The 17,763-nt window shown below is 38.8% G+C and overlaps 1 protein-coding gene across 1 annotated transcript; it reads right to left on the bottom strand.

The window, feature by feature from the left end:
- Positions 1–4,581: 4,581 nt before the first annotated feature.
- Positions 4,582–10,812, bottom strand: LOC105444660 (ficolin-1-like). The gene is made up of 5 exons (XM_030990701.1): positions 10,495–10,812; positions 9,185–9,333; positions 8,013–8,200; positions 6,327–6,406; positions 4,582–5,990 (listed from the first exon to the last, which is right to left on the bottom strand). The coding sequence occupies exons 1-5, from the start codon at positions 10,646–10,648 to the stop codon at positions 5,728–5,730; spliced, it is 834 nt and encodes a 277-aa protein (XP_030846561.1). The 5' UTR covers positions 10,649–10,812; the 3' UTR covers positions 4,582–5,727.
- Positions 10,813–17,763: the final 6,951 nt, after the last annotated feature.

The raw sequence follows: 17,763 nt of genomic DNA on the forward strand, positions 1-17,763 counted from the left end.
GATCTTGGTGCGTACTTGAACCCATGACTCAGCGAAAGGGGATATTCTAAATTACCTAGCCGAGTTTATGAACCAACCGATTTATTAGACAAACATGGAGTACAACTCGAAGGGCACTTGAAATAAAGAAAGTTTGTTTTATCAACCCAATCTACCAATGATTAGAACATCTTTATTTTAATGTTATTATCAATTCTTTTCTTCTGCAAAAAGATAGAAGCAAAGATAGCGTAGAGGTACCGACGCAAAAAAGGAAGAAGACAGGACATAAACATACATGTAGTAAGAGGGAGATATCCAGAGAGAGGGATAAATAGGTAGACAGAAAAAGATATGTAAGAGGAGGAGAGATCGAGAGAGAGAGAGAGAGAGAGAGAGAGATAGGGAGGGAGAAAGGGGGAGTGAGGAAAAAAGACAAAGAGCGAAAGGGAGAAGGAGGGCGAGAGTGAGGGAGAGAGACAGAAAGATAAAGAGAGAGAGAGAGAGAGGGGGGAGTAAGAAAGACAGAGAGAGTGAGAGAGAGAGAGACAGACAGAAAGAGAGAGAGAGAGAGAGAGAGATAGAGAGAGAGAGAGAGAGAGTCGGAGAGAGGACAACATTTCGTAGTAATCAAATATAAAATTATTTAAAAAATAAAATGAATAAAACAAAACAGTGGAAGAAAATAAAAGATTAACCGATATCTGTAATATTCATACGTGGAGGATTAGTAGGGATAATCTTACAGACAAAATGAAGAATAGAAAAATATCTTTCAAATAGTGGGGCGTGGAGCAATTAAACTAATTGGGATGACAGGTTTCTTAAGCCTAGCTTTAATTGGATAAAGCTATCAGGCAATACAAAGTATTACATTGACGAAAGATTGCAAGATACTTTTAGAATGATTGTGAAATGAATCCAAAGTATTATTGTTTGATGGATTATGCTGTAGCACCTATGATCTTTATTTTGTCTGTAGACGTGGGGTAAACTGCTGAAAAAATCTCGGTGGAGGGGAAGGGGAGGAAAAAAAGAGGGGGGGGGTAGAGAAAATTCTTTCTTTATACCGTGCATGCGCGATTTTCTCTTTCTTCATTCCTGTTTCTTTCCCTCCCTCTCGCTCTCTTTCTCGTTCTGTATGGTCCGCCTCTCCCTTCCCCTCATTTCATTTCATTTTACTTCAAGACGGAGACAATTGCTCCACCTCTCTCTCTCTCACACACTCTTTCTCTCCCTCCCGCATTTAGCCATCCCCTCTATCCCTCCCCCTCTCTCCCTCCTATTCTCACACTTACTCAATAACTACCTATTCCCTATCTTCTACTTCCCTTTCCATTCCACCTCCCTTCTCTTTTTCTCTCACCCTTTCCATTCCACCTCCCCTTCTCTCTTTCTCTCACCCTTTCCATTCCACCTCCCCTTCTCTCTTTATCTCACCCTTTCCATTCCACCTCCCCTTCTCTCTTTCTCTCACCCTTTCCATCACCCCCCCTTTCTCTCTTTTTCTCACCCTTTCCATTCCACCTCCCCTTCTCTCTTTCTCTCACCCTTTCCATTCCACCTCCCCTTCTATTTTTCTCTCACCCTTTCCATTCCACCTCCCCTTCTCTCTTTCTCTCACCCTTTCCATTCCACCTCCCCTTCTCTCTTTCTCTCACCCTTTCCATTCCACCTCCCCTTCTCTCTTTCTCTCACCCTTTCCTATTTCACCTATATTGATTTCTTACCCCTCTCTTCTTCTTTACTTTACGTTTCCCACGCACCCATTCTCACTCTCGACTTTAAAACAAGGTATAATCAACCTTTTCCTAATTAATTAGGTATTATCAATAAACTAATTGTGTTCTCAGACGTCTGGTCATTTGTTGACCCTAGATGGTATAGTAAAAAACATATGAAATTGAAGTGTATACACTTTTAACCATTTTCTGTCAACAATCTTAACAATCATACAATGTTTAATGGGAAATATCCCCCCCCCCGTCTATCCGAAATATTATTATTCAATATTCTATTATATATGAGATGTTTTAACCGAATAAAAAAACTTTAACAAAAATAATCTATTATTCAACACATGGTTGTTGTTGTGTTATTATTTACATTATAATTATCATCATTATCATCATTATTATCATTATCATTATTATTGTTTTCATTTTTAATAATATCTATATCATCATTATTATTATCATTATTATCATAATCATCATCATCATCATCATCATTAATATTATCAGTAGCATACCATTATCAAGAATGTTCTGAAAGAAATTATCAAAAGAAATATAAAATAGTTCTTTGCTGTAGGCATGAATGACATAGATATAGGCCTATCTAATTCGATTGGCTGGAAGTCTTTAATTGAGTACGGAAAATGCCGTCGGGTCGCTGTTTGTAAACGCACAATATTGACAAGATAATTGCGTATTGCATTCTCCATAAGCCCACCGGTAACGAAACACATAGATCATGTAGAGAAAGTGATAACGACATAATGACGCGAATATCCCCTCATGGTTTACTCGTAAGAGCACTAGCTGCACGGGTTTTCCTTTTCTTTCTTCCTTTTTTTTACTGTGGTGTATCTCAATCATCTCACTCCCATTGCGTAGATTTATTTAGTCGGTGTGATCAGGAAAAACTTCATTTTACTCAGGGGCACAAGGGCAGATCTAGGATTTTGAAATGATGGAGGGGGAGGGGCGAAATTCCAAAGAGAAGATTTGATAAGACCCGGGACCCCTCCCCCTCCAAAACAGGAATTACATTGTAAGGTTGTCATCTACTGAAAAGTAAGTCAACACAAACAAGTTATCAGAATTTAAAATGCCATTGTGGGCTAAAACTTGAAACGTGTCCACAAACACTACGTCACAGTCATTGCCAGATAGAGTTCAAATTGGGACACTAACCCCCTCCCTCCCCCTCCCCTAAAAAATAGATGAATAATGATCATAACAATGATAATAAGATAAAATAACAATCAATAATAACAACAAATAAACAAACAAACAAAACAAAACAATAAAGAGAATCGACTATTGATATTTGTACGTAAATACCAAGCTCAATTTACCCCCTACATTATCATGAGTTCAAACACACACGTCGTTTTCTTGAGCATGACAATTCATTTAAACGAACAGAGATATAAGTTACTAAATGCCTTTCTTCCTCGATCGGCTCTATGTTTAGTCCTAATATCTGTGTTAATTCACCATTCTCTCACCACATGCTGACTCATATCTAGTGTCAATATACTGGTACCCAAAAGCTATTATTAGTGGATACCACGATTTAAAGGTAGCGTTGAGCTCTGGGCCCCGTCTCTTAAAGAGTTGCGATGGTTCCAAATCAATCGCAAGTCCTTCAATCAATCGCAAGTTTGCAGTCTCCTATCTCGTATGCATATAGTTGCAATGCTGCGATTAATCGCAACCGTTTATAAAACGAGGCCCTGGTATTACTAAAATTAAAAATATAAAAAAAATAAAATATTAAAAATAAAAATAACTCACACAGCCAACGAATTTAGGCAGAATATTATAACAATTGTAAGTGATTAAATCATATCTGAGTATCTTGACGGATGAATTTTCAAAGCAGATGATGTATTCTCTTGTAGTTTTATAATATTTATTATAAATATCGTAGGCCAATACACTTCCTGTATTTATTATAATCACATCCCAAGAAAGTTTACCCTGGACGTTATAAAAACCATTTGCAAATCATACTTGTAGATTGAATATATTCATAATAAAATGTATACTTTGACAGAATTAAGCATTAAGGACAGGAAGAAGAGAATATAAGAATATTTATAGGGACGATATAATAAATTATCCGAATAAAGGGAAGAATTATTTAATTCTTCTTTATTGTTAAAGGTATTACAAAGTTTTGGTATGGGGTCATAAATTTGGTTGAAATGAACATATTGGAAGCATTTGCGATTCTTCAATATTAAGTGATCGTTGTCGCTGTTGAAATCAAGTCTAGTTATGAAATTGTAAATAATAAACTCTTAATGTTTTTAGCTCCCTCTCAACGTAAAAAAAATCAATTAAGCTATAAAACAATCTATCCTGACTAAAATCGACCGATTAGATATTCCCGTCTGGAAATTATATATCACAACTATATATTCTGAAATTGTCATGGTCGCAGCTACCATTGTACGGCCGTAGGCGCTATTTGAAATTTATCAATATTTACCGGGAGCACCGGTACATTTTTATATTGCAATTTTTCTCAAAAGCAGAGGGGTTTTAGAAGCTAAATTTTCTAGTGCTTATAATATGTCCACAGGGGCATCCAAATATATCAAAATTGTAAAGAATCACTATTCACCCAATTTTCAAATTTTCCCAAAACTTTGTAATACCTTTAACATACAATTTTGTGTTTCCGTTGTTATAGTGTTAAGAATTAAACATTGTTTATCTTCTGGTATTGTATGAAAAATGGGACAATGAGCATAATTTAGGTTAATGTTTGCATGACGGATAATGACAATCATCATTTCAATACGGGTTTGCAAAAAAATACATGCATAAACATGCACACAATCATGAGATAATGCATGACGACATATTTGATGAATAACTCTACACAAGGTTTATTTTTAAGACTGATTTACTCGTGATCTTTCTATAAACTATATAACATAGCGGCCTGCTGATTGGTCGAGCACCGTGTGCGTCAGCCAATAGGCCTTGTGCGTTACTGTTCCAATTATCGATCGAATTTTTGACCGCTGCGCCGGTCCTCCCGTAGAGTATAAAACACGCTTGCTTACACTAGTTTTTATCACCTGACGAGATGTTGCAGCGGCGCACGAATCCTTATTGACCAAATTGCGAGACAAACGAATATCACTACCGATATTATTTTCGATACATGTATGTATTTTGGGATAAAAGTATTGCGCTTTCTATGCAAAGCGTATAATTAGGCATGAGGTACATTAACATGCAATGTAATTGATTGATTCACTTCACTTGATGATTCTTTTGCTAATGTTGCAACGGCATATCCAACATAGAAAGGAGTTGGCACCCCTATCCATATTATAGCACATGGGGAAAAGCTCACTAAACAGGCATCCCCTACAAACAGGATTACATTTTATTCTTCTTGTAATATGATGTCAATCTTAGGATTAAATGTGATTATTCCTAATTAACCTGAGAATGGTAATTCATTATTTTTAAGATCGTATAGAAGTTCCTTTAACTCTTTGAAGTTAGCATGCAAGTAACAATTTCGAAAGGGGCGTCGTAATATGAGGGAGTGGGTGGAGGAGGTGTCCGACACTGTCTTGTCGAAAACTCAGGCAATTGAGAAATCTGAGGACCCTTTGGATATTTTTGAAGGTTGAAAGACGCCCAACATCAAGGGTGCGCAACGATCTCCTGTATTAAAGTCAACTGATCCGCCATTTCTCCGTTCCACAACCCCACATGGTTCTCTTGGACCATCAACTCAACCAATGTCTCATCAAGGCAGTGACGTACGCCATGGTGAAGGTCCTGACGTTGAGGGCGCTCCGGTATCTTGCGGGGACTGTTCTTACTAGTTGGATAAAATACAATGAGGATGTGACGCGGGGTCGTAGTATCCTTTTCCCCCTCTCCCTTATGTTTTCACAATTTTCCTATTTTTTCGCCATACGATAGCTCTGGTCACTTCGACACTCATAGCGGTCCCTTTATCCGCTCTACCTAACCGGATGTCTCCCTAGATCATCGGTCGAATTTTCATCTCCACATAGGGAAAAAACGCTCGGCGTACGCCGCGGTTCCAGGCCACACCCGCGGTTCGCCTCTTCGCACCGATACCCACGAACCGGTAGTCCATGTTGAGGTTAGACGTGAAACAGTCGTTGCTATGGTACCACCAGCCGCCGCCATTTTGGCGGGCGCAGTTGGTAGTGGGCATCCCGTCGTTATCGCGGTCAAAGGTCGAGAAGGGGATGTTGTTGTGTTGACTAAGACCATCACCTGTTAATGACGATTAGAAAATAGAAATGCTTAGTACTGTAGATTTGTTTTTAATTCGTCAGTTGTCAATACATTTTGATGAGTCGGGACGATAAATAAATCTTTCCCATGAAATCATAAAGAATACGTGAAGCATAAGCGATCACTTAGGCTTAAAATAACTCTAATGTATCAAAGAATTTCTTTTTTAAATGAACATTCTGTTTCAAGTTTCCAACACTACTCTCTCTCTCTCTCTCTCTCCCTCTCCCCTCTCTTACTCTCTCTTTAATTAAGCTTAAGTTCAACTCATTAATAATAATTAAACGTTGTAACCGGGAAAGAAAAAAATATTACCTCCATTAGAATTCGGATCCATTTCGCTAATTTTCATTGTGTAATTCCCCGTCTCATCATTCAGCGCGAAAGTCCAATATCTAAAAATACAATAACGAGATGATGGTAAAAGAAAGTAATATAATCAATACAATGTCGTGTATTATCCCTGGTATTATGAAAGGATCAACAAATATTATTGGTGATTGTGATCCTGAATTATAAAGAAATTAAAGGTACTATGTCCCATTTGCAGGCCAAAAAAATGAAAAAGTTAAATTCCAACTGCATTTGAAAGATAATACTAATTTAGAACTTCCCTAAAAAAGGTGGGGCTTGAAAATATCTTCAAGTGGGAAAATAACGACTATTAGTTGTCAAATCGACTTTAGGGCTATAGAGCCCAAAAGTAATAGTCTTGATTTTCAGACAATTGTACCGAATGGTCATACGTTTACGTATACATTCTGATCGACGAGGAAGTGATAGTTTGCCATCGCCTGAAACCAAAAGGTGATTATTTGCTTTATATTCCACATCTAAAACAATTTAACTACAAAAAGAAAAGGACGTGTATGCATCTACATGAAAGACACCAGGCCCAAATTCTCACCAAAAAAGTTAAAAGTTTAACCAAACCCCTTTAGGGTACGGTGCGCGCATGTGTTTGCTTAATTGCGCTTATTGGTAATGTGCGCTTAATTACGCCTGTTTTAGTGCGCATTTGGATAATCTTCAGTGAAAGTGCGTTGTCCTGTGTAGATAGTACCTCTATCTTTAGTGAAAGTGCGTTGCACTGTGTAGATAGTAGCGAAGTAGCGAATAGTGTAACGAACTTTTTGCTTCTCCCATCAATAATGAGCGAACTATTTTTCATCACGTGATTTACTTTTGACCAATCGTAGAGCAAGATTCTTATATGTGGAATATAATCATCAATATTCATGATACGCACGCACACAGAATCTGGTGCGATAATTTATCAAATATGAGATTTCATACAAAAATTACAAATGCAAAGCTAAGTTTACTTTAAATAAGTGACATTGCGACAAAATCGGGAGACTTACCGTAAACGAATGACTACCCAGTTCGTAACTTGTCCATAATCATTGCGACATACTGGTTAATTTAGTCCAGAATCTGGCCGATTTAATTTTGAATTTGATCTCTACCTCACCGTATAACAACGCAAATATTCATATATTCAAATATTAATATGCATTCTAGGATGGCTGGCTTACAGGAAAAACGACGCTGGCGGGAGCCCCCCCCCCCCCCCCCCCCCCCCGATTAACCGGCGTGCATCTAGACGTTGAGGGACAATGGCATCATGACAAAACAGGGGCACATACTCCGTGAATAAACTACAAAATAAATAAAATCATTGATAAGGGAAGGTATGAGGGGGGGGGGGGAGGGGGAGGGGGCTGGCTTTTCCCCCCTTCATGTTCCAATTCCCATTTACATCTCCTCTGTTCTCCCCCTCCCCCATTTACCATTGATTGGTGAGGACATGTTCCTCTTGTTCTCGCCCGTAGCCAAATGTGATAAATCTCATTAATACGAGGCAGAATCCAAAACTATGTGTCTATAGTATACCTAACATTTTCGATCACATAATAGTTATTTAAAGATTTCTCACTTTTATTTTCCAAGTTATTTATCAAATTCTTAAACAAAAGGGGAATGCTCAATGCCTCTTACTTGGTAAAGATCTCTGTCCACTGGGAGTCCCTCAGTTCGATTCTCAGCTCGTGTCTTCTCTGCATGGAGATTCGGTAAATCCAGTCCAATCCTAAAAAGAACTCGCCCTGTAGATTGCCGAAACCTCGTACGTAATCAGCCCAGGGGCGGTTGAAGTTCTCACGCCCTCCCCAGCGCCTCTGGATAACCTGAAGAAAATGATCATATTAATAATGATAATAATAATAATGGTAATGATAATAATAACATTACTACTAGTAAAATGATAATAATAATACATGCTACAATAATAATAGTAGTAATAATAATAATAATAAAAATGATGACGATGATGAAGATGATGATGATGATGATGATGATGGAAAGAGGGGTCTAGGAAAGAAGGGAGTTCAGCTAGACATGCAGGACATGGAAGTGGTGGATCCATGATTCACCTGCGGGGCGGAGGGGGGGGGGGGGGACGGGGCTACACAAGCGGAAAAATCACTGCCAACTAAGTTAATATACAGAGTTCTCACATTTTCTTTAAACGTAGGCTTTACTACTTCAGCCAGAATGGATTAGACCACACAGCGAGCTATCGAGGTCACTGTGACAGGTGGCTATCTCATTAACTCAGCTCTCATTTAACATAAGAAAAAGAGGATCATGGGGGACCAACAGGCACCGATTTGGGAAGTTTTCACTATAGAGGGAGCAAGTAGCTACAAGTAGGACAGTGTACCTTTAAGTGTCCTTATAATCCGAATTGTATGGCACGAAAAAAACATAGACAATCAAAACAAATTGTGAAGATTCGACATTCCATTAATCAATTATTATTTTTGTAAATGACCAACAATTTTAACTGAAGGGAAAAACACCAAAAAACATCATTGAGGTCCCTGCAAATAAATTTAAAGTCAGGCAGGCCTGATCTAAGATTGTAAAAAGGAAAAAAAAAAGGGAAAGATATTCCAGACATGATTTTTCTTTCACAAGAATATAATTCTGGAATCTCACCGGCCTCCTAGAGTCACTTGAAGGGGAGGGGGGGGGGGGGTAGGATGTAAACAGGGCTTGATATTCTCTTTCTTACTTAACCCTCCCCCTTCCCATTTTTCCTTCTTTTTCTCACTAGCGGGTGGCCCCATAGATACGCCCACATATTATGTATAGCTATGTATGCTTACTGTCCACCCCCCGCCATCTTGCTGCTGCTCGCAGAAAACGTCTTTTCTTCCACATTTGTTGATATCAGAAACAAAGATGGTGTAGACCGCGTCGTGCCCGCCGCCAAATTCCCGGATGTCGAAGCAGGTCTTGGGAAGGGGCAAGGGCGCTTCATATAATGAGACAAAGAGAGGATGAAAATAAATATTATGTTCGACCACATCATCGGCTGCTTAAAGGGAAAGTCCACCCCCAAAATAAGTTTGTTTCGATAGAGGCAGAATAATAAGAAAATCAGGTGAGTGAAAGTTTGAGCAAATTCTGAATGAAAATAAGAAAGTTATGAATTATTGAAGTTGTGATCAATCAAATACAAATTAGCAACTATGTGACTTATTATACGAGCTCTCCTTCATTTGCTTTTGCATAATATTCCATAAAATCATGTTTTCTTCGTTATTGATGACGGAATATATATTGGTTCCTTGCAGGGGGAGTATAGAAACATATTTGCAATTATTATATTTAGGGTGCATGTATGGTTGAAATTTTTCTTGAGGGAAAATGAAAATTTTAGATTTTTTTTAGTACTGAGCAAATGGAAGTTGAGCTAGCTTGATACGTCATAGAGTTGCCAATTTGTGTTTGATTGATCACAACTTCAAAAATCCTAACTTCCTTATGTTTAATCGGAATTTGCTCAAACTTTCACTGACTTGTTTCTCTCATTTTTCTACTCCTATTAAAACTAACTTAATTTCAGGGTGGACTTCCCCTTTAACTTTTCATTTACACATACAATATGGATATAGACGAGTGTTAAGCATTGTAAAGAAAAAATACGATAATGTAAAAAAAAAAAAAAAAGTCACCAGTTATGGGGCAATGGTCAACGAGGTGGAATTTGAATTTTTACATTTCGTTTAGTTATTGTTAACGTCATAATTGAAAGTTACCATTTCACTACTGTCAGTGACTGTATTATGCTAGCTCCACTGGCATACATTTTGAAACTTGAATGTTGGTATCACGGACGTGTGCCCAGCCATTGAGCTGACGATTGCTTCATTGAGGGAGGAGGGAGGGAGGGGGTGGGGGGGGGGGGGTCACTGGTCAATGTTCATTGAAAACAAATGTACAAAAAAGACATTGAATGAAGGCATGGTGTGGGAAGGGTCCTAGCATATTTGAAAGTTTCTCCCCTCTCTCGCTCTCCCTGTCTCTCTCTCTCTCTGTCTCTCTTACTACTATTCCCTCCTCTTCGATTGGGGGCTAAGCCACTGTCTCTATAAAACTGGTCTATTTACCAAATAATAAATTTCATACTTACTTGTGCCAGCGACTCCCCCGAATCCGCTCGTTCCACAACAAGGGTCGTCAATGGGTGATCCAACCAATTCATCACCCAGCAGCCATATTCCTTCACACCTTGCCCATAACAGAGTCAGAAGAACACCAACGACATTGCCAAAAAATGAATCCATGTTGCTTCATTCAAGCTTTGAACCTGAGTGGCGACGACTTCTTGTATTGTGACGTCAAATGTGCAATGTGAAGTTACGAATACCGCCTGGCGTATGGGAATCCGGTGAGGTCGTGTTTTCACAGACCTTACCTGCTATAAGATGTTCCTCAGACTATGGGTAACTAATCACGCCGAGCGCGCGGGGCATTATAATATTCGGCACTCACAGATTCGACGCATTATGATGTATTTGATTGGTAAACTAGTAGTGTTAAATAGAAATTAAGATGACATATTATAAGACATGGAATGAACTATCGACGAAACGAAGGATGGATTTTGTTTAATGCTCAAGTTCACATAACAGGCCTAGCTGAGAACATGGTATTAACTTGACAAACTACATGTATCAGGTGATTAATCTAGTAGTTAGAAATTAACGCTCTTCGTCGCTTTCTACTGGGCATATACATTATAGACCTGAAAGAATAATGTTTTGTCAGACTTCCATGATTACAGTAAAAAATGAATGCATTGATAGGGAGGTGTGAATGGCAAATTAATTTTCTCGCAGACTATAGACACCATGTGCACTTCGCAAGGCATTCTTGCCTCAGCGTTAATGACCTCATAGTCATAGCGTCATTACAGGCTTTACAGGATGTGTAAATTTAACACAGAGGAAAATCTAGCGAACAATACTTGAGAGTAGCCTTTGGACAAGGCCTCGTGCGCTGCTTGTCTGCCGAGCTGGGTCTGAAAATAGACTAACGCAGTGTGGCTTTACAGCAGTGATCGCTGGACCGAGCTAGTCTGCAAGCACAGACCCTAATTTGACTCTTTATCAAAAAATCATTGTGCCTTGAGAAAAGCCTAGCCCAGCTACCTACTGGTTATAGGGTAGTGTCAGGAGCAGCTACAGTACATGGCCTATGGTAGTCTTAAAGTGCAGACTCACTTTTACGACTGACCAGAGTTTGTGCTTGCAGACTAGCTAGGACCGAGCCGCTTCAGTGGTCCACGGATCACAAGTCGTCACGCGATCAGTCTATGTTTTGAGGCGCGTTTATGGAAATAACATTACGAGTGCCTTGACTAAAGGCTAACTTAAGAGTGACTGACTCCATAACGAGTTTAATTGTCTTGAGACTTAAAATAGACTATGATAACATATAACCATAGATATATATTTGCTTTAAATTTTTGTTTCTATATAGCATACTCACTCGAGTCCGTTCTGACCTTTAAATATCAACATCATTCTGTAAGCATGCATGGTGAGTGTGCAAAGGGGGCAGTGACTGTTTTCTTTTTTAACCTCCATGAAACCTAAAAATCTCATCACGAGAAAATATGCACAGATGAATACGACCCTTAATTATTGTCTTGAAAAAAAGAAAGGTAACGATAAATGATAAACTTTAAGAACGAAGTTGAAAATAAAGAAAGAAAAAGATGAAGACCTGTATTAGTTTTGTCCGTATGGACGGATGATTCAACAAAATTACCACAACAATTTTTTAATTTGTTTTTATCTCTCTCTCTCTCTCTCTATCTCCACTTTGCTTTCTCGCTCTCTCATCCCTTCTGCCTTTCGCTCTCTCTCCCCTCATTCTTTCCTTATTTTCTGTCGTCTCCCTTGCTGTTATTAGGGACTTTTAGATTTGCATGGACTGATACGTGTGACGTCCATTCAAGGCAGTGCATTAAAAGGACGTCGACCGTAGCAATCCCCATTGTCTTCGTGCGAATCTAAAAGTCCCTAGTATTACCCCGCTATCTTGCAATGATATGTTCTGTCCATTGGGGGCGCTACACCAATAAACTGCGGAGAATTGTTTTTTTTTGAACGGGTAAATTCACCTATTCATCAAGTGCTATCCTCAAGATTATTAAAGCCACACTGTTCTATTTGTAGCTACTTGCTCCCTCTATATAGAAAACAATGCCTAACCATTGGTCCCCCATGATCCTCTTTTTCTTATGTTAATTGAGAGCTGAGTTGATGAGATAACCACCTGTCCAGTGAGCTTGCAGGGCGGTAAAATCCTCCTATAAACTAGAAAAGTTTTTAAAAAACTTTGAGTTTGAAGTTATAAGTAAGAAATACATAAGAATAATAGAAAAGAAGATGACTACAAAATGTCAACGAGACGGATGGCCCCTAAAGACCGACAGTCCACGAGACCGACCAAACAAAGAATCACATCAGGGGAAATAGTATAGTATTAATGACTGCTTTGAGAGAAATAGTTGTTTTTATACGCTCAAGGGAAGGTTAGAATTGTGCTATTACCCGAGGCGTGCCGAGGGCAATAGCCCAATTGTAACCTTCCCGAGAGCGTATAAAAACAACTATTTCTCGAATATTAAAGCAGTCATTAATACTTTTATATGCCGAAAAAAAACAACTAAAAAATAAAAAATAAAAAAACTTTTGTCGAAGATGGGATTCGATCTCTTGCGTACAAAAAGGTGATGTAACTAAAATCACCGCCTTAAACCGCTCGGCTATCGCGCTCTGTTACCATCCATAGCAGTTTTTTCTTATATATACATTAAAATGGATTGAAAACGGCTTCGCGTGGTGGATGCAGGTGGATGCTTCGCGGCTGCTCCATTAAACAGGCCCTCCTTTTACTTTTACAATGCATATTGGCACGAATTTAGATCAAGATCTATCGGCAGATGTTGTTTTTTTGTTTTTGGAAGTTTATTTTCGTCTTCATGTCAACAATGCAAGAAAAAATTGTCGGTAAGATCGATCGAGATTCAATTGTATTGAAATTACCGACCAACCACGTACGGTATCCTCGATCGCTCAGACCATTTTTTAACATGTAAATTTATGGGGTAACCATGGAGACTGAACTATTTTCCCAATAACCATGGTTACTGGGATTATAGAACTGTTTTAACCATGGTTACGGGGAATTTTACAGAAGTAGTTGAAGTTTATGAATGCAATTTCGACCAATCAGATGGCTGGATTTCTTAAGTGAGGTATATAAAAAATAATGTCGATCTCATGAGCAGTCGGTCTGGTGGAACGTGTGTCTATTGAACCCTCTGGAAAGCTGTCACAAGGTCCATGAGACCGGTCGGCCTTGTCCGGCAGTCTCGAGAATTGTAGCCTTCACGAAGGCTATTCATAAAATGATCAAACCCGTATTTTGATACACAACAGACAGTGCAGTTGAGAGCAATTTTTATCGATGGCTCATTGGAAAAACTCCTTTACTATTATTATTGTTATTTATGAGAAAACAAATGATAACAAGCGATATTTATTCTATATTCATCTAATAGCTGTTTATTAGTCATCATAATTTGGGGATTATCTTTTATTTTACTTAGTTTACTAGTTTAGTTTATTTTATTTATACGCGGTTAAAGCCCGAAACAGTTCGAAGACTGGTTTCAATCAGGGCCGTGTTAATAAAAAGCAACAAAATCATGACATATACAAAAAAGTAATATAACACTGACAAATTTGCATCCATAACACAACAATATATAGAAAATGAGTTAAAACACTTAAGTAACTACAACTATATTGCCTAGGCCTTAAAGTTAAACAGATAAAAAAATAAGTTATGAACATCAAAATCTGTTGGATATTATATAGAAGAAACAAATTGAAGTATAAACAGATAATAAATAAGTTAAGAACATACAGGTTGTATTATATATGACTATGTTAAATATTGAATAAGTAAAACTTTAAAACAAAACAAAAAATACACATAGGCCTACATGTAAAAGTAAAAACTTCGCCCTTGTTTCATTGTCACTTCATGAAAACTGTTTGTAAATATATTCGACCTTTCGACAAAAGAATTACAAAATATTTATTTATTTAAAAAACTGCGTCCTAAAGCTTCCATCGTAATTCTTAATATGATAGATACATGCAAAGTTTTCAGTAAACATACATGTAAATATTGAGAATCACATAGTCATGCATGCTTCTTTTTAAAACCTAACCTAGCCATCCTACCGCTGCATTTAATTGGATCAAAAGAAACCTATACTTCTAATAATAATAACAATAACAACATTTACAATGCACACTATATCCACCCCAAGGGATGCTCAAGGCACGAAGATAAAAAACCTAAATATTTTCATTATTGCAATGATGAAACTTTGATTGGACATTTTTATCAAAATTCAATGTTTGAAAAGCTCCCAGTCCGAAGTAATTACTAGATTATCAATCACAAAACGCTTAAATATGGCCCGGGCATGGCACCTGAAGAGCTGTCCGAACGCAGCTGAGATGTAATTGAATTCTGTTGAATATGCAGATACGTTTTAAATTCATAATTATAGCTTCCACTTTCCTTCATGAAAGTGTTAGGCTGGATTGCATTTCTATATGTCTTTTGAATAAAACAATACCATAAATGGATGGATGGAGAAAAATAGAATTAATAAAATTCAACAACAATTTTCAACAAATGGGTTCTTAAAATCTGATTCAGTCAAAAGACTTTTATTTTCAGCAATCAAAATGGGTTCAATATCAGTGTTCAATCTGATTATTTTTTCAGTTCAAAGTAGCGGCAGCTGCTGTCGGGCACATCAAACACACTCAGGGATACCTGTTCTTGCCTTCGATCATTCAATTCGCAGAGGTCACTACCGTGGTCAAAGTTGAATGAGAGACAGTCACTGTTGAGTGAGCACATCATCGCGCACTGTGTCCTAGTAGTTGCGCGCGCGGTGTCAATCACATGGTCCCACATACAGGCGTTTGTGTTGGGCGCACCAGGGGCTGCAAACAGCTTGGAGTTCATGACCGGCCGTGATGGTGAGTTCATCGTGGTCGATGGTCCAGTGGTCGCGGATTGAGTTGTAATGATAGGATCTGTGTTTGACGAAGTATGTAAACATATTATAAAAACAAAGGTACACTGTAACTAGCTGTGCCTATTTCATGGCGTAGCGACAGGGGACACTTGCCCAATGATGTCGTAAAAAGGGAGTGGAAAAGAAAGTCACAGGAAAGAAGAGAAGAAAGTCAAAGCATGTGAAAAACAGATTGATCCCGTTACCAAGTTTACCAATAATAGGTGCCCTGACCTAATGTTATTCGAGTATTAGTTTATTATTAAAGAATTGGAGAGCCCCCCCCCCCCCCTCCCCCTCCCAAGTGACCTCCATAATATAGACCAACGAAATAAAGACAATGCCTAGTATAGGCCAACTAGGCATTATCTTCTTTTTTTGGGGGGGGGGGGGTTACAGTGTGTTTAAAAGGTTGAAAATTTGTATTTTTTGTCAATTTTAAGTTCTATCTAGGAACTCTTTCCAGTTTCCATTTTCATTTTGTACGTTTGTACTTTGTCCTTCTCTACCCCTCTCTTCCTCTTTCTAGTTCCGTCTCTTTCCCTTTGTTACCTTTGATGACACAGAAGTTTTTAATGTTTTCAATATTTGTAACATATTTAGATTTTGATGTAATATTAGAGAGTTTTATTTTGTTTCATTAGTGATTCATGGTTGTACGTTATAGTCATTCATATTTTGATCGTTTATTGAATTGTAAATCAACTTTGTAAATTTATCAATCTCAGCTTTCCAGCTGCATGTTCTTTTGTTGCCATTAACTGAATCAATTCAATAAATCTATAGAAAAGCCTGTCGATGACTTTTATTAAAAAAGAAGACCATCGCTCTGCCGATATTCTATCCGGTCATTACACGAACTTTATTAAGTTACCCCCCCCCCCCCCGATCCCCCTCGTAAATGAAACGCATGTTTGCATATATATATATATATATAGACCATCTTTTTGCACATAATTGGATTTTTTCTATCTTTGCTATCAATAATTGACCCCTATCTACCAGTGTCGGATCCAGGATCGGGTGGGGGGGGGGGGGGGGGGGGAGGAGGGGGATTGGGCACAAGTTCTATAATTTACAGCCCAAAACAAACAAATAAACCAACTACAACATTTTGAGAGGGAGTGGTGGGGCACACGCCCCCTTTGCCCCTTGGATCTGTCACTATCTACCTTGAATAAAAAGAAGCCATGTCGGTGCTTTAGGCAGCTGTGTGGGAGATGACACAACTTTCTTAGCCACTGAGTCGTCATCTGTCTTGTCCAACCAGTACAGCATCTCATGTAAAGAGTCCGTGAAATAGAGGTCATTCTCAACCCCTCGTAAGGCTATTGCATACGGGTTAAATTTAATTTCACCCACCACCCCGGTCACGTGGACGCGGCGGTCGGAACCGTTGAGGTTTACCGATTCGATCCGGTTGGTCCCCTTGCTGCTCCAGTATACTCGCTCCTCTGTGGACGAGAAGTTAACCCGATTCAATAAAACTTGATATCAACGACAAGCTACACTAAAGGATCATGAAGACATGAGGCGGTTTACCCCAGCAAAATACCCGCCGCATTTTTGTTCACGTGTAAATGAATGGAAACTGCGCGCAGCGATTAGGAGTTCCCTGAATTGAACTTTGACTACGTATACGCCGCGTTATCGTGTGACGATAGCGAGCTTTAGCTTCTGACACCGAACGACCTCGACTACGAGTGACGTCATTGTTATGCTCGTCGTTGAATCCATGTTGGGCCTCCTCTTGTTAGCGCTTTAGATTATTATTTCCCCAGGACACTTAAGGACTGGGACGAGCTACCTCAAATCATCGTTGAACTGCCTTCTGTGAAGCAGTTCAAGGTGGCTCTTGAAACAATTTAGTTCCCTTTTCAGGAACTGTACCGCATAGAGCTGTATATAACAACTCTATGCTTTACCCTCATCTAGATGCTGAACAGGCGTTGATGAGTATCACCATAGAAGTAGAAGTAGAAGTCACACGACGCGGTGCCAATGTTTAAACGCATGCGCAGTGATATCCGTTTGTACGCGCGATAAATTTTCTTTGTTACGTCATATCGATATCGAATTTTAGATATCGGTACGTCTGCACAGCTGTTCGAACGTCAGCTCCATGAAGGGGGTGAGAGTAGCCTGAAGAGACTGCGTGTCTTTCTCGTAGCCTGACTCGGCGCCAATCGGGTATGATACGACTACGGACGACGCGACCGCAGCAATAACGTGCGTGCAACATACGCAAAACCAAAGCGTGAGGAGAACTTCGGTCTGTTT

This window comes from Strongylocentrotus purpuratus, unplaced genomic scaffold (assembly GCF_000002235.5).
Source record: "Strongylocentrotus purpuratus isolate Spur 01 unplaced genomic scaffold, Spur_5.0 spur5_scaffold_19, whole genome shotgun sequence".
Lineage (NCBI taxonomy): Eukaryota > Metazoa > Echinodermata > Echinoidea > Camarodonta > Strongylocentrotidae > Strongylocentrotus > Strongylocentrotus purpuratus.

Bases quoted from the DNA above. Each gene is read 5' to 3' on its own strand.
- LOC105444660 (XM_030990701.1), bottom strand. From the start codon at position 10,648: ATGGATTCATTTTTTGGCAATGTCGTTGGTGTTCTTCTGACTCTGTTA. The intron at 9,334-10,494 runs GTAAGTATGAAA...CATTATATGAAG, and splicing joins CGGGGGAGTCGCTGGCACAA to CGCCCTTGCCCCTTCCCAAG. The intron at 8,201-9,184 runs GTAAGCATACAT...CATTTTCTTCAG, and splicing joins AAGATGGCGGGGGGTGGACA to GTTATCCAGAGGCGCTGGGG.